The sequence below is a fragment of the Mus caroli genome, unplaced genomic scaffold (assembly GCF_978045245.1).
Source record: "Mus caroli unplaced genomic scaffold, Mus_caroli_1 scaffold_15, whole genome shotgun sequence".
NCBI classification, from domain to species: domain Eukaryota; kingdom Metazoa; phylum Chordata; class Mammalia; order Rodentia; family Muridae; genus Mus; species Mus caroli.
Genome location: NW_028227270.1, coordinates 47,082,577 through 47,110,382, shown reverse-complemented (window position 1 = coordinate 47,110,382; position 27,806 = coordinate 47,082,577). Strand labels below are relative to the sequence as shown.

Here is a 27,806-nt window from a genome sequence, read left to right as displayed (position 1 = left end):
CTTGTGCTGCAGCTAGACGGGAAGAAAATTATATTTGCTATTTCAGACCAATAGATAGAACTAAAATCCAATACTACATGGTTTTATTTGGAAATAAAAGATTGCTCATTTGTACTTAAGAATTATGCCAGTTTTATTTATCACTGCACAAGAATAAAGAGACAAAGTCTGGTGCAACTCAAATCCCTTACAGCAAGTACTACCAGGCTGTTGATCATAATCTATGAAGTGACTCCTTGTTCACGAGAGCAGAATTCTAACAAGGCAAGTATGAGGGGAAACGCAGGTAAGCTATGATATATAATCACATAAGCTGGTCCTGTAGCTGTCAGGTTTCATCAGTAGGAACGGATAGCAGGAGGTACGGTGGCACAGTCAGACTCATTCAAGGTCTTGTCAATAACAGGTCTGTACTCCAAAGTAACCTTGGAGAAAAGAGTCAGGGTAAATTAAGGCATGAATATTTACAAACAGCCATTTCTTCTGTGCTTCTGTAAAATTAGGCCATCAAGTACATTTACATGCATGAGAACTTTAAGACAAAGGAGTCACAAGTTGGCTATATAAATTATGGTAATTCCTCCCACCCCATCTCTCTCTACTGCTTATGCTGGCCTCCAACTCAAGCTTCTCCTGCCTTAGCCTCCTGCTACCAGGTGAAGAGCCGTCTCTGTCATGACATTCTGCTCAATTGAATGAGTTCTCACAACAATGGACTTAATTTTCTGAAACCACGAGACAAAATCTTTAATTCTTTTAAGTTATTCATGTCAAGTATTTCATCACAGTGATAGAAAGATACTAATAATAGTCACCACTAACTCCCTACCACAAGCATCAGACATCTGATTATTGCCCAATGCTCTTCATCTGGTACAGAAGATGAGAACCAGTCCTATACAAGGGTCCCCGTGAACCACCCAGGCACTGGTTTCTGTTTCTAGAAGAAGCATGACTCACGTTACTTTTTTTCAGTGATATCTTGGTTCAGTTAACAACTGGTTTAAAACTAGGTTGCTTTCTAAACTGGTCAACCATCAAAAGCCAAATAGAGTGGCTCAGCACATCCCTGGGCTGATGCATGCCCACATACCTTCCCAGTCTTGATGTCCACATATGAGAGGGTGTGCTTCCTCCAGTGTTCCCCAAATGGCTTCTTCTGCTGTCCCTGGATGGGCTTGGAGTAATCATACTCATCGACCCGCACCTGAGGTAAAAACATACCTCCATCTCTCACCAGAGAACAGCATTAAAACCACAGAAAATATTAAAGATGCACAGACAAGCCCAGGAAGTAAACACTATGGCAAAGGGCTTTTAGAGCCAGGAGTGCAAATGTACAACATCCACTTCTGCATTTTCTCTCACAGCTCTGTAAGTAGATATTAGAATTAAATATCACTTACGTCATTTTTCCTTTGGCTCCATACACTGAGATTTCTTCAACTTTTCTCTTCAGCATTTTTAATTTAAATGGGCTTTTGTTTTGAGACAGGGTCTCTCTACATTGCCCTGGCTATCCAGAAACTCACTATGTAAACCAGGCCTCAAACTCAGAGATCCGCTTTCTTCTGCCTGCCAAGTGCTAGGATTAAAAGAACATGCCACTACATCCAAATTGACTGTTTTCTAAGTTTAGCATTTATACTGAAGAACTTTTAAGTGTCAGTACACTGACTGCTAATGAAGAAAACTTTACATCAGGAATAGGTTAGATGAGCAAGAGGCTCTTCAAATAAAAACCAAGATCAGACACCTTGCTGTTTCTACTGAGATATGGGAGGAGAAGCAAGAGGAAGTTCCTTACCTGAGCCAAAGGGCTAAAGCATAGCCCTAGCTGTACATTCCTGAGTACAGTATATGCCTGCTGATAGTAAGCAGGATCTACCTCAAATTTTCAAAGCCTTATTTAGCTCTGCTTCTAGCAATTAACTCTGAAGAAGCTCCTTGGTACATGTTTGCTTATGTCTCTTCTCATCCACTTGATCACTGCAGGTTAAATCAATACATGTTCATAGCAAATGAAACTTGTGCTTAGGCGCTTTTCTATTTACTCATCATCCTACACTGTCCAGAATCTGTGTACCCATCATGGAAAGTAGAACTCTAGTTGATGTATTCATCCTGAACTTGGAGCTACACCCAAGCTTCTTGTGTTTTTTACCACCACATATAGAATCCAACTTGAATGTTCTGTACAGACAACAGTTTGCATAAAAACCATGGCCAGGGCAGATCTCTAATTCCTTTTCCAAGCCTCAATCCAGGTTTGATGACTCAATAAGTCAGCATTTCCTGGTATGGTCACTGGCTGCACTTTACTATTAGCCCTGTTAAGAACCAGGCCTGTCGGTTATTATGTAGAAGAATGAGAACTGATCCATTCATATCTCCTTGTACAGAGCTCAAGTATAAGTGGATCAAAGAACTCCACATAAAACCAGAGACACTGAAATTTATAAAGGAAAAAGTGGGGAAAACCCTTGAAGATATGGGCACAGGGGAAAAATTCCTAAACAGAACAGCAATGGCCTGTGCAGTAAGATCAAGAATCGACAAATGGGACCTCATAAAATTGCAAAGCTTCTGTAGAGCAAAAGACACTGTCAATAAGACAAAAAAGCCACCAACAGATTGGGAAAGGATTTTTACCAGTCCTAAATCTGATAGGGGACTAATATCCAATATATACAAATAGCTCAAGAAGCTGAACTCCAGAAATTCAAATAACCCCATTAAAAATGGGATACAGAGCTAAACAAAGAATTCTCAACTGAGGAATACCGAAGGGCTGAGAAGCACCTGAAAAAATGTTCAACATTCTTAATCATCAGGGAAATGCAAATCAAAACAACCCTGAGATTCCACCTTACACCAGTCAGAATGGCTAGGATCAAAAATTCAGGTGACAGCAGATGCTGGCGAGGATGTGGAGAAAGAGGAACACTCCTCCATTGCTGGTGGGATTGCAAGCTTGTACAACCACTCTGGAAGTCAGTCTGGTGGTTCCTTAGAAAACTGGACATAGTACTACCAGAAGATCCAGCAGTACCTCTCCTGGGCATATACCCAGAAGATGTTCCAACCGGTAAGAAGGACACATTCTCCACTATGTTCATAGCAGCCTTATTTATAATAGCCAAAAGCTGGAAAGAACCCAGATGTCCCTCAACAGAGGAATGGATACAGAAAATGTGGTACATTTACACAATGGAGTACTACTCATCTATTAAAAACAATGAATTTATGAAATTCTTGGGCAAATGGATGGATCTGGAGGGTATCATCCTGAGTGAGGTAACCCAATCACAAGTCACTTGATATGCACTCACTGATAAGTGAATATTAGCCCAGAAACCTAGAATACCGAAGATACAACTTCCAAAACACAAGAAAATCAAGAAGGAAGACCAACGAGTGGATACTTCATTCCTCCCTAGAATAGGGAATAAAATATCCATGGAAGGAGTTGCAGAGACAAAGTTTGGAGCTAAGATGAAAGGATGGACCATCCAGAGACTACCCCACCCAGGGACCCATCCCATAATCAGCCACCAAACCCAGACACTATTGCATATGCCAGCAAGATTTTGCTGAAAGGACCCTGATATAGCTGTCTCCTGTGAGGCTTTCCAAGTGCCTGGCAAATACAGAAGTGGATGCTCACAGTCATCTATAGGATGGAACACAGGGCCCCCAATGTAGGAGCTACAGAAAGTACCCAAGAGCTGAAGGGGTCTGCAACCCTATAGGTGGAACAATAATATGAACTAATCTGTGTCTCCAGAGCTCATGTCTCTAGCTGCATATGTAGCAGAAGATGGCTTACTCAGCCATCATTGGGAAGAGAGGCCCCTTGGTCTAGCAAACTTTATATGCCTCAGTACAGGGGAAAACCAGGGCCAAGAAGTGGGAGTGAGTGGGTAGGGGAGCAGGGCGGGGGGAGGGTATAGGGGACTTTTGAGATAGCATTTGAAATGTAAATGAAGAAAATATCTAATTAAAAAGTAAAAAATAAAAAAGAAGCAGGCCTGTTCTGCTTGCAAATGCTGCATGGGCTAACTCAAAGCAAGAAAAAGGTCTGAGAGTAAGAATATGAATAAAAGATATTGAAGGAAAAAGTGTTCTCCTTGATTTTGTTTTGGGAAAATAAATGAAGCACAGAAAGCAAGCAGGGATGAGACCTGGGTGCGCAATGTCAGGTCAAGGTGATGTATCTTGAAGACATACTTTGTAATCTTCCCTGGCATGAGCTCCCCGTGACTCCTTCCGAGCTTCTGCACCATATATGGTCTGCAGTGCACATAGCATCAGATTCTGCAGCTCCAGGGTCTCCACCAGATCTGTGTTCCAAACCATTCCTGGGGATACACAAGAACCAATCAGAGACAAATAGGACCCAGTCATGTAGGTACTCTGGACATAAAGCAACATACAGTTGTGGGGAAGAGATGGCTGGACAGCAGGCATGGAATAAGGTAGTGGTAAAAGCGACAGATACCAACCTATCCCAAGGAAGGCAGTATCCTCTGAGAGTACTGCTGACTCACCCCTGTCAAATGTCTTTAGATGCTTTAGGTCTCCATAGAGCTGACTGATTTTTTCACAGCCTTCTTGCAATACACTTCCCACACGGAACACTGCAGCATGGTTCTGCATCGACTATCATAAAACACCATTACAAATTTTTAGTGCACAGAAAAAGACAGGTAAAAACTCATACAACTTAATATTTTCTACATTTGATATATTTATACAACTTAAACTAGGAAATTCAGACTATGAGTTAAATTTAAACTTAATGTAATTCTTTTTCTTGGAGAAAGGGTCTTATTATATATGCTTGTGATCTTCCTATTATAGTCTTCCAAGTATGCCATTTTACCTTGGTAAAAATGAAATTCTGATTAAACTTAAAATATGTTTCTATGTATGTATCTCACAACAAATCTGTATGTCACTTAAAATCATTTTACTTTTCTGGCAGCATTTCTGGAACACAACTATCCTAGGGTCCAAGTGGGTTAGCAGTAGTGGGTACAGAAGTGGGAGGTCACGAGAGTAAGGAGCAACCAAGGCCTGGGAACCCTGGGGCCAGCTACTGTCCCACTGTGTTAGGGGCTAGGTTAGCTCCTGCCCATTTCACTCTCTCCACTTTCTGCCTTTGTTATGGTACAAGATTCCGTCTGCGGACATCTCTCTCAGAGCTGAAAGGCCTAAGTAAAGCAGCACAACTAGTTCTGGGCAATGAAATGTGAGCAAGGGAGAGATGCTGGCTTCGAAGTGAGCTGGGATGCAGTTTTTGATGGTCTTCCCCTTCCTACTGCCTGCAACACACATGACAGGCAGTCCTAGTCTGAGGATGGATGTCAAGCTCACATAAAAGAGTGCCAGAGACAGTCAAGTCCCGGGTGCTAAAGCTGCAGCTTATTTCTGCCCTAAATTAGGAACTCCAATGTTCCGTGTGGAAAGAAACACTTCTGCATGAGAGGCTCCTGATCACTTCTATCCGCTGCTGAGCAAACTGAGGAACAGGTCCTCCTGCTGTCAGCCTCAAGCACTCATGCAGGGCGGTGTCACTGTGTTTGATCCTACCTTCTGCATGTTTAGGCGCAGTTCTGATGTTCTTACACTTCCATCGGCAAATCTCAACTTGTCAAGATTCATAACCGATTCTTCGCCAGCATTTGCCTTAATTGAAGGAACTTTATCACCTTAAAAGAAAGCCAGAATTTAACATATGACAGAAAATCACTTATGGGGGAAAAAAAGAAAGATTTTGAATGCCACTCAAATTATATAATAGCCATTCCAGGAGTTTGGAAAGCACAGACAGAATATGAACCAACACTGTTTGGCACCAACCTAAGGAATGAGACCCTGACTCAGAGTCAGTTCTTAAGAACATATACAGAAAAAAAGATGCGTCATCAGACTTACTGTTACTCTAGTACGGAAATTGTCACCCTCAAGATAGTGGTCTCAATTTGAGATGTTAGCCTCACACGTTTTCTGATGAAGGAATACAGGTAGCTATCCTATGTGTCTTGAAAAGCTGCCTGCTGGTCTTGACTCTTGAGTTCTCTTAACAAAACCTCAAGATCATGACTTTTAGGCAGTAGGTACAACTTAGATGTAATGGTGAGCACTGGTGAGGCCCCAGGTTTGATTCCCTGTACCACCTACCATCCACCCACACCCCAACGAAAGAATCCTCTCTACTTTAAAAAAAAAAGTTCTGAGTGAGGCATTTAAAAAGTTGTTTTAGATGGCATATGCATTTTCTACTGAGAAATGCAGGCAATAACTGCTTCCAGCTACCTCCTTTCCAAGGACTCCAGGTAAATGGCTCTTATGTGTCACCCCAGGCATGCAAATAGTTCATTTTTCTTCCTCTCTCTCTTCTCTGTCTTGAGATAGTCATGAGCTCAGCATATAGTTCAGATCAGTCTTGAACTAACGTTCTTTGCTCGACCTTAGCCTTCTGAATATGCAAATTACAGGTTTATGTGCCTGGCTCCTTGCCTTTAAAACAATAATCTCTCAATAAAACCGACTTTTCTGATGATGTACATTTTTAAATTTTCAACACTACTATAAAAAGACTTGTACTTTAACACTATGAGACCATTACTCTTTGGGGGGAAAATATTACAAATCTTTTCATTTTTAAGATCAAAGACAGTGAAATTTGTTGTCTTTTGGTTTACATTTTTTTAGTAGAGCTTTTCAGGTTTTGGCAAATAGAGTCATGTTTAAGTAAAACCCCCACTAGACCAGCCTAGCAACCGTGATCTGTTTCTGCCTTATGGCTTGTGATTTCCAGAATTAAAATCACATGTGCAGGCTTTTGAGTCTTACTCTAAACATTTAGTCCTTTCATTGCTGAATTTAAAAATTCTTAATGTTTTTGTAGAACCTTGCCTATAAAAGTATAATATATTCTTTTAAAACAATTTTTCTCATTCTCAAAGCAGGGAATCTGAGTCTCTACTTTGCTCTAGATGAGATTTTGATCCTCCCAAAGGCTACATTTGGTGTCAGAGAAGATCCTTTGAACCCTGCTTATGCAACTGGACAGCACTAGGGATCAGGAACTGTCTTCACATTTAGACTTGTGCTATGGTATGACTAGGAGTGTGAAGATCCAATATGTAAAATGATTACCCAAACCTTTCTCTTTACCAGTGAGGCAAGGATGTGCTGGTCTCTGCACCATCACTACTGTTCATCCAGAATGCACCCGCTCTATATAAACTACACTGACATCCACAAGTAACAGAGGACAGAAAAATGGATGGGACAGGGAGAGGGATCTCTATGCCTCCTCATGAGGTATTCTTTCATACTGCTACTCTGAGAAAACAGACAAAACAGCTACCATGAAGGCTCCTTAGAGGTTGGCACTCTAGTAACCTCCTGGTTCTGATGTGTACAAACAAAACTACACTCCAACACAAGGTACGTTTTTCTGTTACAGTTTTAAGCTACCGTAAGAAAACCTCTGAAATTCATTCTATCCCTGAGGGGTAGGACCTATGTCATTCTTTTATAAATGGAGTTCTAAATCTTGTTTTTAAAACAGTCTAAAATTTTTCTATAATTACCAAGAAGTTACAGATTCATTTTTACTATTAATACTGGACTGCAAACATAATTTATAACAGACAAATAATAATCAACTTTCCCTCAAAATACCAATTTCTTTTTTATTTTTATTTTCAGCTCTTCAAGACAGAGTTTCTCTGTGTAGCCCTGGCTGTCCTGGAACTCTGTAGACCATGCTGACATTGAATTCATAATGATCCACCTGCCTCTACCTCCCTACTGCTGGGATTAAAGGCACTTGCCACCACTGCCCGGCAAAATACCAATTTCTTAACAGTGTCTTAAGGACATAAATCAACCGAGCCAGGAAACAGAGGCAGGTTGATATCTATGAATTCAAGGCCAGCCTGGCTGATTTATCAAGTTCTGGGCCAACCATAGCTATACAGTGAACTGTGTCTTAAAAAAGCAGCTGACCCCTGTTGCTGAATTAGGGAACGCTTAAAGAAGCTGAGGGGAGGACAACCATGTAGGAGGACCAGCAGTCTCAATTAATCTGGACCCCCAAGATCTCTCAAACACTGGACCACCAAACAGGAAGCAGACATCAGCTCATATGAGACCCCCAACACACATACAGTAGAGGACTTCCAGGTCTGTGTTCATTCAGAGATGAAGCAGCTAACCCTTAAGAGACTGGAGGCCCCAGGGAGTTTAGAGGTCAGGTGGGATGTTGGGTGGGGGCATCCACGTGGAGATGAGGTGGGGTGGGGAGGAGGTGTGGGATGTGGAGCAGTCAGATGGTGGATGGGGAAGGGTGGGGAATGGAATATAAATAAAATTAATTGTTTTGACTATTAATATTTCCCAGAACTAATCTCAACATCAATTCTGTTTCTATGGGAAAAAGCAGATTTCAGCAACAAATAAAGACTATGCAGGCTCCTAGAATGGCTTGAGAGCTGGAAGAGAACACATACCAGGCCTGCAAGATTCTGCAATGCTCAGGGCACAGGCTCTGCCAAAGACTACAAGGTCCAAGAGAGAATTTGCTCCAAGCCGGTTGGCACCATGCACTGAGGCGCAGGCAGCCTCCCCACAGGCATACAGACCAGGCACAATCTGATCCTGGCCATTCACATGCTTCAGCACCTGTAGGAATATTTCAGATGAAGCAACAAAATACCTATGCGTCCATATGCCTGCTTCCCTGGCAGACTTCCTATGCCTGAAGTAGCAAAAGTAAAGACTGTGTCTTCTCTATGTCACTCTCTTTAGTACATCCCCAGTTCTCCTTTTGCTCCAAAACTCTTGCTGTTTGCTACCAACAGGTCAAAGGATGGTTTAGGTTTCCCAGAGCGTCAGTCACCACCTGATTTAACTAAGGAATGTGACAGGTGATGGAACACTAAAGGGAGGAGGAGAACACGATCATCTGTGAAGGGGGGTAGTGGTACTGACCTCCAAACCAGAAGGACCAGCTGATAAGCACTTGTGAACTGCTTATAACTCAAGTATCAATTATATCACTAATTTATAAGTTCACTGTCAAAGTATTAAATAACATAGAAAATCAAATGTAAAATGGTAACAGTGCTTAGTATTGTAGGTATAAGGGAATTAACATTCTATTGGTTATTACCAAGTAGATGCAACCCCAAAGCATAACCTAGCCTCTCACTGCCTGGCGGGAATAGCATTTTATAACTAACATTACACTATCAAATGCACTGCATTCTCTAAGAGCTAGAGGGATTTTTGTGAAGTAGCCTTGTCACCATCACCTGTCCCTTGTAGTTAGTGGGAATCCCACCCATGTTGTAATGCACAGTGGGGAGGACTGGGATGGGCTCCTTAGTGACATCCACACCAGCGAAGATCATGGCCGTCTCTGAAATTCCGGGCAGACGTGTAGCCAGTTGCTCAGGAGGCAGATGATGCAACTGCAGGTAGACGTGATCTTTCTCAGGGCCACAGCCTCTGCAAATACAACACTGTAACATGTGGCAAAGAATGGTAAGAAAGAGCTAACTAAGATCACTATGTTAGACTGAACAATCTTTGATCTTGAGGAAAATGTCACCTTCATCTATGGTCAGTGTCCCATTGATGCTTTTTTCCTTCAAGTACTTGTTAATCATAGTGTGTCAGAGCACTTCTGTGAAGGACCAGCCAAGAACAGAGCCTATACTCACCAGTCTTACATCCTTGCCTTGGGTACTACGATTTCCTGTTTTCCTTGGTAAATATATTACAAAGTTTCCCATAACCCACCAGATTTCTACGTTTTAAATTAAAGTGTCAAACCCACATTAAGTCCCTAGATTAAAGCCAGGCACTTGGAACCTAAGGCAATTTCACTAAAAGACGAGTGACACACAAGCCCTGAAGAACACCTGCCAAAACACCTGTAATATTGATTAAAACAAATTAATTCCTAAGGCTGAGTATTAGCTGAGCCTGAGAATCTCAGCTCATACCAAGAATAAATGATGATACACTTATGTGAAGACTCTCAAAATATATGTCTTTAAGGATATATCATAAATTAGCAGGTGTTAGTCAAAAAATAATGACGTAGCTTTATTCTCTAACCCTAACCCTGAGGGCAGGGCACCTGTCTGCAAAGGTAGATGTGACCTATGGCTACCAAAGAGAAAAGTGGACACGTTTTCCACCTGCCTACACTCCTGCATCCCTGGAGGAGAATTACAGACCTTCCTTCACGGATCTCAAGAGTCATGGATCGAGACACAACATCTCTTGATGCCAGGTCCTTGGCTACAGGGGCGTATCTCTCCATGAACCTTTCACCTTGGCTGTTGATGAGAATCCCCCCCTCTCCACGACACCCTTCTGTGATGAGGCAGCCAGCACCGTATATACCTGTAAAAATCCAATGATTAAATGCTTATAAATGAACGAGCACTAGGAAACTACTTCAAATGGTTAATCCTTTTTTAGAAGCCACTTTTTTGGGAGTAGACACAAAGAACATTAAACTCCAAGAAGGAAAGTCAAGCAGGAGAAGGAATGTGTGACAAGCAGCAGCAGATTCGGGAATAAAGAGCACAGGAGCTTCAGGAACAGCAGCTCACTCCCAGGGTCTGACCCAGACTCTGACTAAACACCAGCCATGCTTAATAGATTTAATGTTTTTAAATATATCTTTATACCAAGAAATGCGGTAACAAGCCGGGCAGTGGTGGCGCACGCCTTTAATCCCAGCACTTGGGAGGCAGAAGCAGGCAGATTTCTGAGTTTGAGGCCAGCCTGGTCTACAGAGTGAGTTCCAGGACAGCCAGGGCTACAGAGAGAAACCCTGTCTCGAAAAACAAACAAAAAAAAAGTGCAGTAACAAGTTTAGGCAGGGATAAAACTTAGAGAATTTCTATCTTAAGTCCCGAAACAGCAAAAATTATTTTAATGGTTAGTATTTATGTTTCGAGTCTAAACATTCACTCACTGCATGTCTATGTTGGCCTAAACATTCATTCATTTCATGTCTATGATGGGTACTAAGAAGTCTATCCTCAGAGGCAAAAAAAAAAAGAGGTTTAAGTCACAGAGTTATTAAAGGGCAAAGCCCAAATTCAAACCTAATGATGAAGCATGATGAAGTTTTTTAATATAATTTTGTGTCCTTCAGTGTAAGAAAAGACAAGGGATGCCAAGTATTGAGTTTTAAGGGAAGAGACTAAATAGAGGTTATTTTAAAGCCAGTTTTCCTTTTATATGCCAAAAGGTTACATGCTCTAAAAGGGCTTTTCACTTTTCATAGCTTCAGTAACATCCGTTGGATAGTTTATTTTTTATATATTGTAAAGAAAGTATAAAAAATGAAGTGCTAAACACAGTACGTGACTGGCTCCAGAGGCTCAGAGACACTAGACAGAAACTGAAGTAAGAAAAGTAGCTCACTTATTTTTCATTCTCTATCTCTGCTCATCTCCCTCCTCTGACAGGAAGAGCTAATTTCTCCCACAACTAGTTCTTTCCCTCATCCAAATCCAGTACCTAATGTTGGCATCAGGTGCAGCTTGATCTGTTCTAACTTCACATCCCTCTTAGCACAGGTACCTAAAGCCCTGAAACCAAAATCTCTTATGATCTGCCTTTATGGAACCAGGAGACACTCTCCCTGAGGACTCAAGGTGGGAGAAGTGCACCACAAAGCAAGGAATAGGTATTGCATGCTTGAAATACACAGAAGAGCCCAGAGCCAGACAGGTATTCTGTCCTACCTGTGGGGTGGAACTGAACAAATTCTAAGTCCTGGCAAGGCAAACCAGCCCTAGTGACCATGGCTGTGCCGTCCCCTGTGCTGGTATGGGCAGATGTACAGCTGAAGTAGGTTCGCCCGTAGCCCCTGAAAACAAAAAACAGTGACTATAGGCATCAGTCCACACCAAACTTCCTCTTATATGGTGCAGTCTCTGGGGCACCAACCTCTAATGACCCCTTGCTTGTAATGTTCTCTGCCCCATGCATGTATATGCATGGCACACGATACGTGGGAGGCCATACTTGTGATGTTCTTAACATGGGATGGAGGCTAGGAGACAGAGAAGGGGAATATTGTATTTTTTGTACTTTGGTACTCTGTGCTTTATCTTCAAAGAATTTTGAATATATAACTTTTATAATGAATCTTAGTTAGGGTTTCTATTGCTGTGAAGAGACATGACCACAGCAACTCTTATAAAGGAAAACATTTAATTGGGGCTGACTTACGAGTTTTAGTCTATTGTCAGCATAGTGGGAAGCATGGCAGCATGCGGGCAGGCATGGTACTGGAGATGGAGCTGAAATCTACATTTGATCTACAGGCAGCAAAAGGAGACTGCCATACTAGGTCTAGCTGGAGTACATGAAACCTCTAAGCCTGCCTCCACAGTGACACACTTCCTCCAACAAGGTCACACCTTCTAATAGTGCCACTCCCTGTGCGCCAAGCATTTACACAGTCTAAAGGGGCCATTCCTATTCAAACCACCACATAATGAAAAAATTTAAATATTGGTTAATTTGTTATTTTCTTTGACTATTTCTCCCCCAGTTTTACTGTATATTTGTAAGATGTCCACATAATCAGATAATGTATACTGGTAACCAACTTCCATAATCAATTTCATTAACACATAATTTTACATAATTACCCTTTGTGGTGTGGGCACTTAAGACTCTTGGCAACTACCATTATTATAGCCAATATCTTATTAGATTTCAGAAACTGCTCATCTCTTGACTCAAATTGTTTTTATTTGAATATAAATGTCCCCTATAGTCTCGAGTGGAAAAGGCTTGGTCCATGGCAACTTGCATTGTTTGGGAGGTCGTGAAGCCTTGAGGACAAGGGACTTTACTGGAGAAAGCAGATCTCTTGGGGTACGTCCTTAGGAATACATACAGTCTTGGGCTAATGTCTTACACTTTTTGTCATGAAGTGAAGAGCTGTCTCCTATCATATACTTGTCCTGCTTAAACACATGAATCCATATTCCATAGACTGAACCTGCTGAAAACATTAGTCAAAATAAGCCTTTCCCTGTGTATTGTTCTGCTTGGTTACAGTGACAGTCTGGCCATGGTGAGTACTATAGCAAACATTTGTATAAATGATATATTCACGAAGTTGATTATGCTGACTTCATCCCCTTTGCATATACTGCTATGGTGGGACTGCCACACCTTGTTAGTTTCACTCTTCTGGCTTCACGTATGAGAGTTTGTGTGTGTATGCCTGATGTTGACAATGGGTGACTTTCTTCATTGCACTATATTTGATTGAAGCCAAGAGCTTGCCAACTAGCTAACTAGTCTCTGTAGCCAGCATATACTGGAGATCCCCACTCTGCCTCCTAAGTCATGAAACTACAGACAGGGTCACACTTGCTCAGTTTTATGTGGGTTCTGGGCATCCAAGGTCTGAGTCTCATGTGTAGGTGGCAAGTACCTTGTCTATTAAGCCATCTCCTCAGTATCCTTTAGCTTTTTGAGGAGCTTCCACATTAACTACCAATTTATACTCCCAATAGCCTTTAGACTTTTAGGGCACTTTTTGCTGTATCTTTTTTTTTGTTTTTAAGTTTTGTTGTTGTTGTTGTTGTTGTTTATGTGTCTGTGTGAGTTATGCAACATGTGTGTCAATACCCAAAGTGGCTACCTCCAAGCTGGAGCTACAGGGAGTTGTGAGCCTTCTGAAGTGAAGGCTAAAACCAGAACTTAGGTCTTCTGCCAGAGTAGCAGCTCTTAATACTGAGCAATCTCTCCATCCATTGTTTTGTTTAAGGAAAAACAAACAAACAAAAAACAAAAAACAGGCATTGCCATGGCATGTGTGTGGGAGTCAAAGGAAAACTTTAAGTTAGAGTTTATCTGTTATTCTACTATAAGTTCTGGAGATTGAACTCAGGTAGATTACCAGACTTATGGTGACTGCTTTTGCCCAGTACGGTAGTTTGAATACTTGGTCTCCAGCTAGTGGAATGTCTGAGGAGGTGTGTCACTGGGGTGGGCTTTGAAGTCTGGATTCTTGTCGTCTGAAACTGGAGGTTAGACTTAACATTTTCTTTTATAGGTTGCCTTGGTCATGGTATTTTATCAAGTAACTAAGACAGCTTGCTGCTTTTCCTCTACATCTTCATCAACATTTACCATCTGTATCATTACATTAACCATCTGCACAAATATGGATGTTACTTGAATTCTCCAGATGTTTAATGGTGCTGAGCACTTTCATAAATCTGCTGAGCATGTGTATTCCCTCCAATCTGGGAAAAACATTTATTCAGGTTCTATACCTATTTAAAAATGTTTTAACCTTCTTTCCTTTTCTTTTTTTTATGGGGGATGGGTGGGAGTAGGCAATGGTGGTAAAGTAGAATGAATCCAAGACCATGTGGATTCAAGACAGGCAAATACTCTACAACTGAGATATACCTTCAGCTTATAACTTTAAAAATGGTAAAAATGAAATCATATTAACTGAAATGTACTTATTTTCATCATGTAAGCAGATAGTACTTTTTAGTACTTTATGATTCTAATAATCAGTATACTTAGTAAACAAGAAAGCAGGAAAGCTTATCTGAAAATACCATGTAACTCTCTAAGATTACTATTTATATTAAAACAGGTAAAGTAAGCTTTATAATCCCAAATTTTGCTCCATTATGCTCAGAGAACATCTATATTTTGACAAAGGTACCAAGGCTGGGAAAGGTTATCTTCCACATGAGATGACATGAAGGCCTACGTCTGACCCATTGCTCTGAACCACTTTAACAAAATAGCAAACACTCCCGCCCCCACACTGACACTGACTTTTTATATAAGAAATTAAATACAACAAAAGCCTACCCAGTAGCAATAACAGTGTTTTTTGCTCTTATTCGGTGTATGGACCCATCTTCTATGCACAGTGCAATGACACCACGGCACTCCCCATTTTCCATCAGAAGATCCAGTGCAAAATATTCCACAAAATAACTGGTGTCATATCGCAGAGACTGTAAGAAAAGGATCCTACATTTCAAACTGCATTTAAGATCAAGATTAAACCAACACCCCAGTATGGCCAGACTTGGGGCTGTAGTAGGCAGTGCTGACTAGCCTATTTGCATACACATAGTAGAGTCAGCACTGGACAATGCTACCAGGGGTGGATTTGATAGTCCTGATGGTTAATGCAAGGAACTCTAAAGAGCATAGGCAAACTCTCAAAGCAACCACAGAACAAGCACATACTGTCATATTTTTTTCAGTGTCCTCAGCCTAAAGGAACCTACTGGTGCTCTAATTGCATGTTAACCAGTTGTCACTACCTTCTGAAGACAGAGCTGAGATTATTGATTATCTGGGACATGCCAAAATAGGCTATCTAATGTAGTGTTTCTCAACCTACCTATTGCTGCAACCTTTTTATACAGTTCCCTCATGTTGTGGTGACTCCTAACCTTAAAATTATTTTTGTTGCTACTTCATAACTATAATTTTGCTACTGTTATGAATGGTAATATAAATAGGTGTTTTCCAGTGGTCTTTTGTGGGTTGCAACCCACAGGTTGAACCACTGATCTAGTGACTACTGTCCCTCAAGACTTAATCCAGTTAAATGGTGAAGTATTAAAATATATCAATCAGTTCAGTAACTTAGAGGTGATAAAAGCACATTAATATACTTAGTGCTCTTTTAAGGGGCTGGCTACTGGGAGTCTGATTACACATGCCCCAGTGAGTATATGGGCAAAAGAAACTGGTCTTGTTTTCTTTTTTGGTGGTGGGAATCCAGGAGGTTGCACAAGATTGGGGGCACACCTGGGAAGATTGAGAAGTGAGTGTGACTAGGGTACATGATGTGAAACTCCTCCCCCCAAAAAATCAGTAATAATATTATGTTAGAAAGGAAGAGGACTTTCTCTGCTCTTGGCATGTTATGCAGCACAAATTCAAAATAGTAAGAACTGATTGCCAACTCAACTTTCCAATACAGACATAAGGAGTAACATACTGTCTTAGAGACAGCGTTCACAATATGTGTTCAATACTTTCAGATTAATAATTATTGCAGGTACCTTACTATCTGTGTTATTTTTTTTGTCAATTTGACAGACTAGAATCATCAAAGAAAGACCCTCAACTGAAAAAAATGTTACCATAAAATTGGACTGGAAGCAGGCCTTTGGAGGTATTTCCTTTACTGGTGATATGACGGGGCCCAGCCACTGGGTGTGGTGCCATACCATGGCAGGTCCAGGGCTATATATAAAAGTAGGCTGAGCAAGCCATAGGAAACAAATCACAAGCAATGTTCCTCCAAGGATTGCACAGCAATTCCTTCCTCGAGCTCTTGCCCTGACTTCTCTTCATGATGGACTAAAACTATAAAGTGAAACAAAACCTTCCCCTAAGTTGATTTTGGTTACGGTCTTTGTTACAGCTATCAAGGTAGAACATTGTTTTTTTTTCTTTTTTAAAAAAATAACCCATAGGGTGATTGCCTCCTGTCCTATGACATTTCCACTGTTATCATAAACACCATCCTTAACACCAAGTCAGCCTTACTCTTCCATACAAGGTGTGTAAGAGTGAGTGGCCTGTCCGATCAGCCACACAGCAACACCGATGAGCCTGCCCGCCTTTCCCAAATTTGAGGCTCTGTCCACCAAATGCACGCTGATAAATCTTCCCATCTTCAGTTCTGCTAAATGGCATACCGTAATTTTCTAGCTGTGAAACACAAAACAAGCAAAAATATATTATCTTAAACAAGTAAAAAACAAAACAAACAAACAAACAAAAAACCTCATTTTTGTACCAAATTTGCACCAAACCCAAAACCTAAACTTCAATACTAGCATATTCTATGAAAACACTGATAATTCAGGGAGAATAAACTATCTTCTTAAATGAAGTGAATAGTTATAGGAAAAACTTTCCTCATTGGTTCATCATTATCAGGGATGGGACCCTAGAGCTCAATTGCAGTAGGCATGCATTCTCCAAGAGCCTTATCCCCAGCCCTTTTTTATTTTTACACTGATTCTTTTGTAATACAAGCAGAGCACATACACAAGAGTTTCCCGTCAGTTACCTCAACCACAGAAGCAGGAGCTTGCTCTGTCATGTAATGGATGGCATCCTGATCCCCCAGCCAGTCGGAGCCTTTCACAGTGTCATAGAAATGCCATCTCCAGTTGTCCTCTTCCATGTTCCCCAGAGCAGCATTGATACCTCCCTGGAAACACCATACAACTGCTTATATATCGTAACAGTCTCTGCAGCCCACCTCCTCCCTCAGATCTGATTCAGAGACAGCAAACTCCATATGTGGTGACTCTTCGTGAGGGTTAAGGAGCTGTAAGGCAGGACAGATTCCAAGTCATGAGACTTCCCGAGTAGACAGATGGCTTAATTCTTATTTGTGATGGGAATGTTACTTGATCTCCAGGCCTGTAAAGACTAGAAAAGATTCTTGTAACTTAGCCATTGTTTATCTACCTAACAACTGAAGATGTTCAACAAATCTATCTGGAAATTGTATACAGAGTCTCACTGTATAGCCTACCTTAGAACTTCCTTTGTAGACAAGGCTGGCTTGAACTCATAGAGATTCTCCTGCCTCTGCTTCTACCTCCTTCCAAAGTACTAGGGTCACCATGCCTGGTCTCCATCTTATATTTCAATTCATCGCTTTCATATAAACTTTTTATAAGAGAAGGTACCTGTATATGATTTGATTGTTTCTCAATCATTCGTGTATCAGAAGGAGACACAATACACAGTACAATGGTGGACCCTTTAGCCTTTGGGGATATGTCCTCTTGAGAGGAATTAAAGTAGTTTTCACTAGATCTTAGATAGTTCTTGTAAGTGTTCCTGTAAAAAAGCAAGACTAGTCCAGTCACTGAGCCACCGCTGTGGACTCAGTTGCCGCCCCCTCCAGCCTCCTAGCATCCTGATAATCCCTGTTGTGTTGTATCCGGTCCCCCTCCTCCTCCCCACTTCCCTGTAGCTGTCTGTCTTCTGCAGGGTTTCCCCCGAGGAAAAGCAATCACATCCTTTGTCTCCTGTCCAGAACCTCCACTCTTTCCACCCCTTTGGTGATGTAAGTAAGGGTGATGGCCTGCTTCCTGCAGGCACTGAGGATTATACCCATGTAAGAATTCAACAGGGAAACGGCAAGAAGACCCTTACTACTGTCCAAGGGATTGTTAATGATTTACCACAAAAAGGAACTAGTGAAGGCATTTAAGAAGAAATTTGCCTACAATTGTACTATAGTTGAGCATCCAGAATATGAAGAAGTAATTTAAATTCAGGTGACCAGCACAAGAACACATGCCATTTTCTGATAGAGACTGAACTAGCTAAGGACAAGCAGCTGAAGGTTCATGGGTTTTAACTGCAGTGACTCTCTGAACCTTATGTGAGAACTTTCTTGCAATGAGTACAATTTCCATTCTGTCCCTTGTCAGGAGTTTAAAAACCTCAAAGCCTATATAATGTAACAATCTGGGGTCCTCTTCTAATCTGGACTAGTGTAACTCCTTCATGCAATAAATTGAAAAGAGCCATGTTGCTTAGTCTTCAAGTCCCTCATTTAAACAGCTCAAACAGTAAGCCCTGGCAGCTTACATCCTGAAACAGAGCGATAACAATGTTTCAGCCAAGCATAGAGTCCCCTGCACTAAGAGAATTTCACCATTACAATGGCCCAGGTGAAAGAGAAGCTGGAGTACCACACCAGCTACACCACTAGAGGGAGTCCCTGGCGGTAAAAAGAACCCCTGGTGTCCGACTAGGTAGGCAGAATTCAGAAAGGGCCACCTTTTCAGAGAGGTCATAAACATATTGCTGGCCACCAGGGTCATCTCTTGAATCAGATACATCCTAGCCGAGAGACACTAAAGGGTGAAGCCAGCCTGTTATTAGTTAAACTTATGACAAGAAAATACCAAACTGATGCCACAGGTCATGTGGCTAGCTGCAGAGGTTTCAAATCACTAGCAGCAGAGTGTCATATGAAGTAACAAACTTTTGTTGTTGTTTCACTTTGATTTTTTTTTCGTTGTTTTCTTTTCCCTTCCAGTTTTAATGTTATGTAAGGTATTTAAACCTTTATTTAAATAAAACTTGTTTTCAGGAAAAAAACAAAAACAAAACCCAAAACTAAGTCTATCTATTTTCTGGTCTTTGGTCTGGTAACATGACTTCTTCCTCTCATAAGATCATAGCATGGTGGAATTTGCCATTTTACATTGCTGGCAAGGGACTCCTCACCAAAGGCCAAATGTATAGGGCTACCCAATTTTTGGACTTTAAATACACATATCTTATTTCCTTCTCCTTTCAATTGTTGTTCAGTAAGCTTTGTAAAAGCTGACCTAAGCTGCATTTCTTCCCTTTTCATTACTACTGTGCCTCAGTACTCCCAGTTACGGTGTCCTTCAGTTTGGATGAGTTACACGAAAGAACTAAGAACCTTGTGGGAACCGAATCAATGTTAGCTACTTTCTTTTCTTCTTTATCCAACCCCTCCAATGTAAAGACAAGATGACCTTTATAACTTTTAGTTACATATTTATAGCAGGATACAAAAGCTATTTTGAAATAAACTGTGTAACTGATAGTACCCATCACTTTACTGTTGCCTGAAAACCAGGCCACAAATGCTGTCTTCTGAGAACTCTCAAATCTCCAGAACTAGACTTACTCTACCTACAGCTAATTCTTCTTAATAACTAGTTGCCAAACTATTTTCTCCCGCTGTTATGACTACACTACCTATCACATTACAACTTTACAACAGTAGTAAGAATGATTTAGTCTGGTCTCCTTTTTCCTCTAGGCCATAATTTCTTCCAGTATGTTTTAATTCCTTCACTTACAAACCACCTTTGCAACCAAGTGCTCAAAGCATGCTTCAACAAAAACTGAGATGAAGGAGGCTTTTACAGCTCCTAGAAGCCATCAAACTTTGCTATTGGCTTAGAAAAAATGAATCCACATACCAGGAAAGATAACCAAACATGGTTCTCCCACCCATCTAAAGATTAGTGTTACTAACAGTGATCCCAGTGATCCAAGAATAAAAATCCTTGTCATTTTCTACACTTGAGAGGTTCAAAGTCCTGTGTTTTTCTATTCTTTACATCCATGCCATCAAAGTTCCCCGTTATCCATGTAGTGTAGATTTTGATGATCCCCAAAAAGGCACGTGGATGGTGGAACCTTTAGGAGGTGAAGCCTAATGAGAGTTTAAGCACTGGGGTATGTCCTTGAAGGGGATATGGTACCCTGACTTCTCTATTGTTTGTACTTCCTGGCTGCCCTGAGATGAGGAAAGTAGCATCCTGTACCATATGCTCCCTCAGTGATGTAATGTGCTGCCTTAGGCTCAAAGAGCTTAGCCACATGATCCACAGCTTGGCTGGAATCTCTGAAACCACAAATCAAACTAAGTCTGACTCTTTTTAAGTTTATTATCTCAGGCATTTGTCTCAGTGATAAAAAGCTGTCTAAACTTAAGATCTGGACTGTGCAAATATATATATATATATATCAACCAGGGAATAAATGTGGAAGAAAATATGTCTCCATGATAGGGAGACATACAGGAGGCAGGACAGCTGGAAAAAGACCCATGTATGAAAATAACAATGAGGTGCCAATCCCACAATGGTCCCGAGGAAGAGATTACCAGCAGTGACTTGGAAAGTGAGAATGAATGATGAACTGGATGCCAACAACTGTGGCTGAAGCTTAATAAGAAGGCAAGATTTGTATTATAGGAGAGGTGCTGCTGTACAAGATCTGTTGGCATCAAAAGAGGGCCTTTTTCTTACCTGTGCTGCAACAGTATGTGATCGGGTAGGAAAGAGCTTTGTAAGGCATGCAGTATTAAACCCTGCCTCAGAAAGGCCAAAGGCAGCTCGCAAGCCTGCCCCTCCAGCGCCTACAACCACAGCATCAAATTCATGATCCACCACTGGGTATTGAGTAGAAATCTGAAAAGGAAATTCAGCTATTCATTACATATTTAACTTCATAAAACATCAAGACTATAATTACAAAATAATCACAGGAAAGAATAGCTGCTGTGCACAGAAAGAAGGCTTTCAATCCTGTTCTGACCTGAGTGTGCATTCTTGGTGTTGAAGTGTGGTACAAGGAACCAGCAGTCAGATTTCATGGACAATAGATGGACTGCTACACACAGACACACACTCACACACACACACACACACACACACACACACACAAGATTATTTTCATTTTATTTTACTTTTTTTGGTTTTGAGACATATTTTGCTCAGACTGGCTCAAAATTCTTCATCCTCCTGCTTCTGCTTCCCCAGTGCTGGGAGTAAAAGTACATGCTATCACATATCACACCTAGCTTTTAATAAAAAAGTGTTTTTGAGAGCACTTCAAATTTTTAAGATTCCAATCTTTCTATTCTACTACCAAAGCAGGGAAGTGTAAAAGCAGAAGAAAACATCAACACAATGAGCTCTAATTATTATCTATCTTCTTCTCAATGGTTTTACTCCTATGTTCATAAGCACATCCATTTGTCTACAGGAACTCAGTGTACAGACAGCTTCTTCAACTGTGATGTACAAGTCTCTCTTGAAAACAATGTTGCTTTTAAGTTAGCACATTTCAGTTTGCCTGGGCACAGACCACAACTATATTTCAAGTTTATATTTAGGGAGAAGGTCTGTGTGTGAAGATTTATTGCTGAGAAATTGTCAAGCAATATTCTATAACCTTGCTAGTTCATATGATAAAAACTTGTGAGTAATGTTCGTATTTTTTAAACAGAAAGCAAAAGAGGCTAAATACAGAGGAGTCTCAACACCAGTGGCCATAGTCTTATTTTGTGCAGGAATTCCACTGTTCATCACAGCATATACAGCTCATTAATATTTTCTTATTTTGTTACTTTACTTGAATTTAGAGTTTAGTTTAGATAAAGATTTGCCAGCAAAAATGTCAGTATTTATGTAAGTATTTTTGTAAGTATTACACTACACACATTTGAGCATACAATTAATATTAAAAAAAAAACAACTTTCCTTTAAATATGTCCAATATTCAAATATATTAAAATTAGATCATAATCCTTCAAAACAAGAAAAGTTTGCAAGCTGGGCTTAATGGTGCACACCTTTAATCCCAACAGAGTTAGATGGATTTCTGTGAGTTTGAGGCCAGCCTGATCTACATAACAAATCCCAGGACAGCCAGAGCTACATAGCGAGACTTTGACTTGAATAAAACAAAAACAAGAATTGTTTATAATTGAGCATTAAACTTACTGCATCTGAAACTTTAGCTGATGCCTTCTTGTTCTCACCGACAGAGAAGTGAAAGCCACAGGTCTGTTTTTGGAGTGCTCCTGGCCACTGCAGGGAAATAAACAGTGTTAGGTCTTGAATAACAGAAACAGAAGGGAATGAATTAGAATTTTCCTTCTAAATTGTTAACTTTCCTATATATCAAGTTGTTTTCATTCTTCTAGAAAGTTGGGATCCTGACTAAGAGGCAAAGACTCAGGTTTTGTCCTCTCTACTAACTTGGCATTCTAGAAAAGCCTTTTCCAAAATAGCCTGTTTCCCAACAGGGTACTACTGACCCTTGCTTTGCAGTATATTATTCTGTTAACTCAGTAAAGAATGGCAAAGAAATCCATATTGCTGTGTTTTCTAAATATGAAGCATTTTTACTGGCTCCATCTTAACCCTTCCCATATTGGCTCTCTGCATGGCCTTCAAGAATTTTGGTTTTAAGGAAATGAACTAGAGAGCATACTGGGAGACTTGTACTCTGGAACAGGCTACTACTTATTGAACCAAGGTAACCCTTAACCTTAGGGATGAAATCATGTATGCCTTTAGCATATATAACCAAGACTTTAGCCACACACCCTCTCATGGATCAGGCCTGTTCTCCCTGACTGGTTACCCTTAGCCTTCCTCAGGAAACTTCTCTAACTCCCCACATCCAAGGTTAACCTGGTGTCAGTGAAATCAGTCCACTGTGAATCCAGTCAGCCATTAAGGGAATACATTTTTCGTTTTACTTGCTCTACTTAAAAAGACCAAAATATAATGAAGAGACTTGGACATATCCCCCCAAAAGTTCTAGGTAGTCAAGTACACTTAGTAATCAGAAACGGGGAAGTCAGGAAGGATCATAAGAATTGCATGTTTTTACTGGAGTGGAGGCTGTCCCTAAAGCCCTGAATAAACTATTCTATATTATACTGTTGTGTGGCTGGTCCCTCAGGGTCCACTGAGACATTCCCTTCCCCCTTACCTCACCACACACCCATAGAACATATTTCATATCTCTTTCTCTTTTTATAAACACATTATAAGTAAATCTGAATTAGTAATGTGACAGATTTCAACTTTACAATATCCAGCCATTAACTTGTTTTCATTGATGAAGCAACTTTTTAAAAAGTCTTTATGATTAAATTTTTGGAAACATGAACATGAATGAGGAAATTCACCTACATTGTAACAAAAAAAGCCACTTATACCTTGTCCTGTAGGACAAGTGTTCTAATTTAAAAGGTTGGAGAGAGGCTGAGAAGAGCAGAGGCTATTTATTAATTATCCTCAATAAGCAAAGTGCCTCAGTAAGCTACGTATCTCATCAGCTGAAGCTGGTACAAATCACCTTCTAAACAACTCTTGCAATTATTAAATCACCTTATGAAGATCTAAAAATTGCTGGCACTGGAGAGGAAGTAAGTAGTTTAAGGTAACTAAATTCTTTTATCATTCAGAAAATTGATGTTTAAAAATCTACTGCTACAGAAATGAAGGTAAATACTAGTGCACAATAGTACTATTTTAGAAATTGCTTCCATTACTGAACAAAATAGTTTATTCCTCATCTATAGAGCTTTCATCATCTTAATTTAAAAAAATAACCATATGAAGTTATTTTCATTAAAAAGGTTAGCTTTTGGGTTGGAGAGAGAGCTCAGTGGTTAAGAGCACTGACTGCTCTTCTGAAGGTCCTGAGTTCAAATCCCAGCAACCACATGGTGGCTTACAACCATCTGTAATGACATTGGAAACCCTCTTCTGGTATGTCTGAAAACAGCTACAGTGTACTTACATATAATAAATAAATAAATCTTTTTTAAAAAAGGTTAGCTTTTAAGGAAGCCAGATGACTCAGTGGGGCAACGATGCTTCTTGCTGAGCCTGAGGACAGAAGGACTTGCTCTGTAGGGGAGAAGCCATACCCTCAAGTTGTCTGCTGACTTCTCTATAGTATGTGTGAACACATACAGACAAATGTAATAAAAATGTTTAATTTCACTATTTTAAAGTAGAGATCCTTAAAATACAGCTCAAAGGGATATCTACCCCTGACTTGGATAACTACAGCTTAAACTTTCAGAGGCTACCTCACAAGTCTCATGATACACACACACACACACACACACACACACACAAAAACCCTTGAAGGTCAGAGGGAACTATAGACCCAAATTGTGTACTTTCTCCACTATCTGAAGATCTTTGGGGCAAATCCCCAAGAAACTCCAAATTTAGATTACAATCCTGGTTATGAATAAATACTAAGCCAGAGTCTTCAAATGAACCAAGAACCACATCACAACATACTGAATTGAATGTCACGGGTTTTATGATGATCCTGAAAAGCCAAACAAAATAGTTTGACTGTAGAGGCCTAACTAAATCAAATAATTTCTAGATATACCAGTAAAACATTAAAAACAACTCATCCAAAGAAAAAATGTATTCTACTATGATGCTTCATGTATTTTTCCTAAGAATTTTTACAAACTTTATAGAAGTCAGCTGTCCTTGTTCTTATTTTTCCTTTAAACGTGAGTCACATCAGTGTATTGGAACCATGCAAAGCAAAACAAAGGCAAAATAAATCTGATGAGCTGATAACTTGAAAGTGTTTGTCAATACAGAAAACCTTGACAGGACAATACAATTCCTTGTCTTCAGCACTTCTCAGTTGGTAGTCACAAATTTCTTTTTCTGCTAACTTGATTCTGTTCTTTGGTAAACTCAAATTCCTCATAAAAAAAAAAAAAACACAAACTTCAAATGCCAACGAATATTCAGTTAGAGGGCAGAATTTTCATAGGAACAGCCATCCTCATAAAGAGATTTTCTTAAAACCAAAAGGCGTATTTTGAGAGGTGCCATTTGTGTGTCAATCCTGTTTTTCCTGTCTTATTATCCTGCTTACTAGTTCTTAACCACAGAACAGTTATGAAGCACCACCACAAAGGAGGTAACATGCTGCAGCTAATATGATTCAACTAAGGGAGGTCTGAAAGAAATAGTTTCCAATTATGCCCCTATGCAAAGAAAGTTGTGCAGCCTGGTCTCATATGCTTAGAACCGTACTCTCACTTTCAACTGGAATTTTACTCCAGACTGAAATAAAAGTCAATATCTAGGTCTTAGTCTCCAGAGGAATCACTGAGCACCAGCCTAGGATGAGGACACACTGATGTACAAGAAATGAAGTAAAAGAATTGATTTTATAAAGGATTTATTAAAAGGCTTGCTTAGGAGACATTAAGTCACACAAAATAGTATTTAGCTAAGGAAGTGTTGCCTTCAAAAATACCCCAAAGATAGGACTATAGTAACCAGGTGTACTGGCTAGTTTTGTGTCAACTTGACACAGCTGGAGTTATCACAGAGAAAGGAGCTTCAGTTGAGGAAATGCCTCCATGAGATCCAACTGTAAGGCATTTCCTCAATTAGTGAAATTGCTCAATTAGGGAAAGGCCCCTTGTGGGTGGGACCATCTTGGACTGCCAGTCTTGGGTTCTATAAGAGAGCAGGCTGAGCAAGCCAGGAGAAGCAAGCCAGTAAGGAACATCCCTCCATGGCTTCTGCATCAGCTCCTGCTTTCTGACCTGCTTGAGTTCCAGTCCTGACTTCCTTGGTGATAAAAACAGCAGTATGGAAGTGTAAGCCAAATAAACGCTTTCCTCCCCAACTTGCTTCTTGGTCATGATGTTTGTGCAGGAATAGAAACCCTGACTAAGACACCAGGCCTGTTGGACATAAGTAAAATGAAGGATTCTAGGATGTAAATGTTTCTTCAGCAGGACTGAGCAGCCGTTAGACTCCTTCCCTTAACAAAGGAGACAAACCGAATCACAACTAGTAAGCCCATTTCTCTTTCAAAGACCATTCCTCTAGAAGGCCGTCCCGGGTGACAATCAACTTTAAATATGGTATTCCATAAAGCTCCACTTCTCTTCTTAACAAAGCCTAATTCTGACAGCTGGACGAGATGCCCATAGGTAGGAACAATAAAGATGCACTTAAAAACAATTCAGGCAATGAAAAATACCTTTGCTGTGCAAATCTCCCACCTGCCTAAGTGGCCAGACTTTGCAGTCTCCTGTCTCTGTCTAAACTGGTCAAAGCATAAACTGGATCTGGGATAGAAAGGAATTTAAGGCTGCCAACATATGTGGTAAGCATAAACCTAAGGTGTATACAAGTTAATAAAAATCTTCTATCCTTGACTGTTCCTTTTGGGCATTAGCCAGAGCTGGGCTCAGACTATCATTATTATTATTATTTTTTTTTTTTTCCTGAGTGTGTGGAGTGAATCCTGGGCATGGGGTGGGCTCACCTATTTCTGCTACAAAAGAATTCTGCTACAATTATAGGTGGCTGACTTATTATTTCCTGTAAAGGGCTTCAATGATCAGTACTTAAAACCCTTCTTGCAGAGCCCAAGGGATAGAGGTGGAAGAAGGTGTTTGTGGCAGCAAATACAAATCACAGAAATTATCAAGGTTTGAAAATGCCTTCTGGTCTTGCAAGAATAGCTGCCAACTAACCCTTGAACATTTCATTGAACATGCATTTTAATATCTATTTCAGAAAGTAGACAACTGCAGCCATAATTTGATGCACAGTGCAAGTCGCTGCTGTTCAATGTCTTGGAGCCTTTACTTCGTAATTAAATTGTTAAGTAGGTAGGTGAGACAGTTCACTTTAAAGAACATGTCAAATTTAGTTTGCGTTAATAAAACCTTAGGGGTGTGACGAATAACAGGTGACCGGGGAAGAGTGCACTGAGACAAGATCTGACAATCTGGGAGGCCAACTCGGACCCCTGCAACCCTGAGCCACTGTGTACCTCTTCAAATGCAAAAAAGAAGTCGCAAGACTAGATGAACACGGTGCAGAAGTCTCACCTGGTATCTTCAAATATCTCTCTGATATTTAAAAACAGTAGCTAAGGCCACTACACAAAACCTGTAAGCTCATCACTTATACGTCTTAGTGTCAACACCCAGACTACCAACGGATTACTCGCAGACCTGTCCGCATCCAGAATGCCACAGGCCGGTCCCTCCCTTTAACCTTGGAGAACTTCGCTAGACCAAGACAGGGAAGGCCAGACTCCACGCCCGCGACCTCGGGGTCGTGACCTTCGCCGGTAGCAGTCGGCTTCGGCCCACTGCACTTTCCCAGACCCAGGCCAACTCGGGTGGGATCGTGGCACACTCCTAGTGCCTGCCATTTCGTGGCACTAACTCACCGCCCCAGTTAACGCCAAGCGCCGCCCGCGAAGAAGCCTCGAAACTGCGCCAACCCCGGCCATGTCTGCCTTCCCGCAAGCCCCAGCGACAGACTGCGCTTGCGCACCGCGTCGCGCGGGTATCGAGCTTGGAAGATTCTGCGCCTGCGCAACACGCCCCTCCT

At 40.7% G+C, this 27,806-nt stretch overlaps 1 protein-coding gene and 1 pseudogene across 1 annotated transcript; one reads left to right on the top strand and one right to left on the bottom strand.

Moving 5' to 3' along the window:
* Positions 1–108: 108 nt before the first annotated feature.
* Sdha (succinate dehydrogenase complex flavoprotein subunit A) lies at positions 109–27,774 on the bottom strand. Its single transcript, XM_021179823.3, has 15 exons — positions 27,643–27,774; positions 22,377–22,463; positions 20,898–21,059; positions 17,144–17,287; positions 16,615–16,779; positions 14,911–15,059; positions 11,793–11,917; positions 10,266–10,434; positions 9,333–9,528; positions 8,529–8,700; positions 5,596–5,714; positions 4,551–4,662; positions 4,231–4,361; positions 1,094–1,207; positions 109–425 (listed from the first exon to the last, which is right to left on the bottom strand). Exons 1-15 carry the CDS (start codon positions 27,703–27,705, stop codon positions 339–341), a joined length of 1,995 nt encoding a protein of 664 aa, XP_021035482.1. The 5' UTR covers positions 27,706–27,774; the 3' UTR covers positions 109–338.
* LOC110308417 (eukaryotic translation initiation factor 1 pseudogene) lies at positions 17,564–18,454 on the top strand (annotated as a pseudogene).
* Positions 27,775–27,806: the final 32 nt, after the last annotated feature.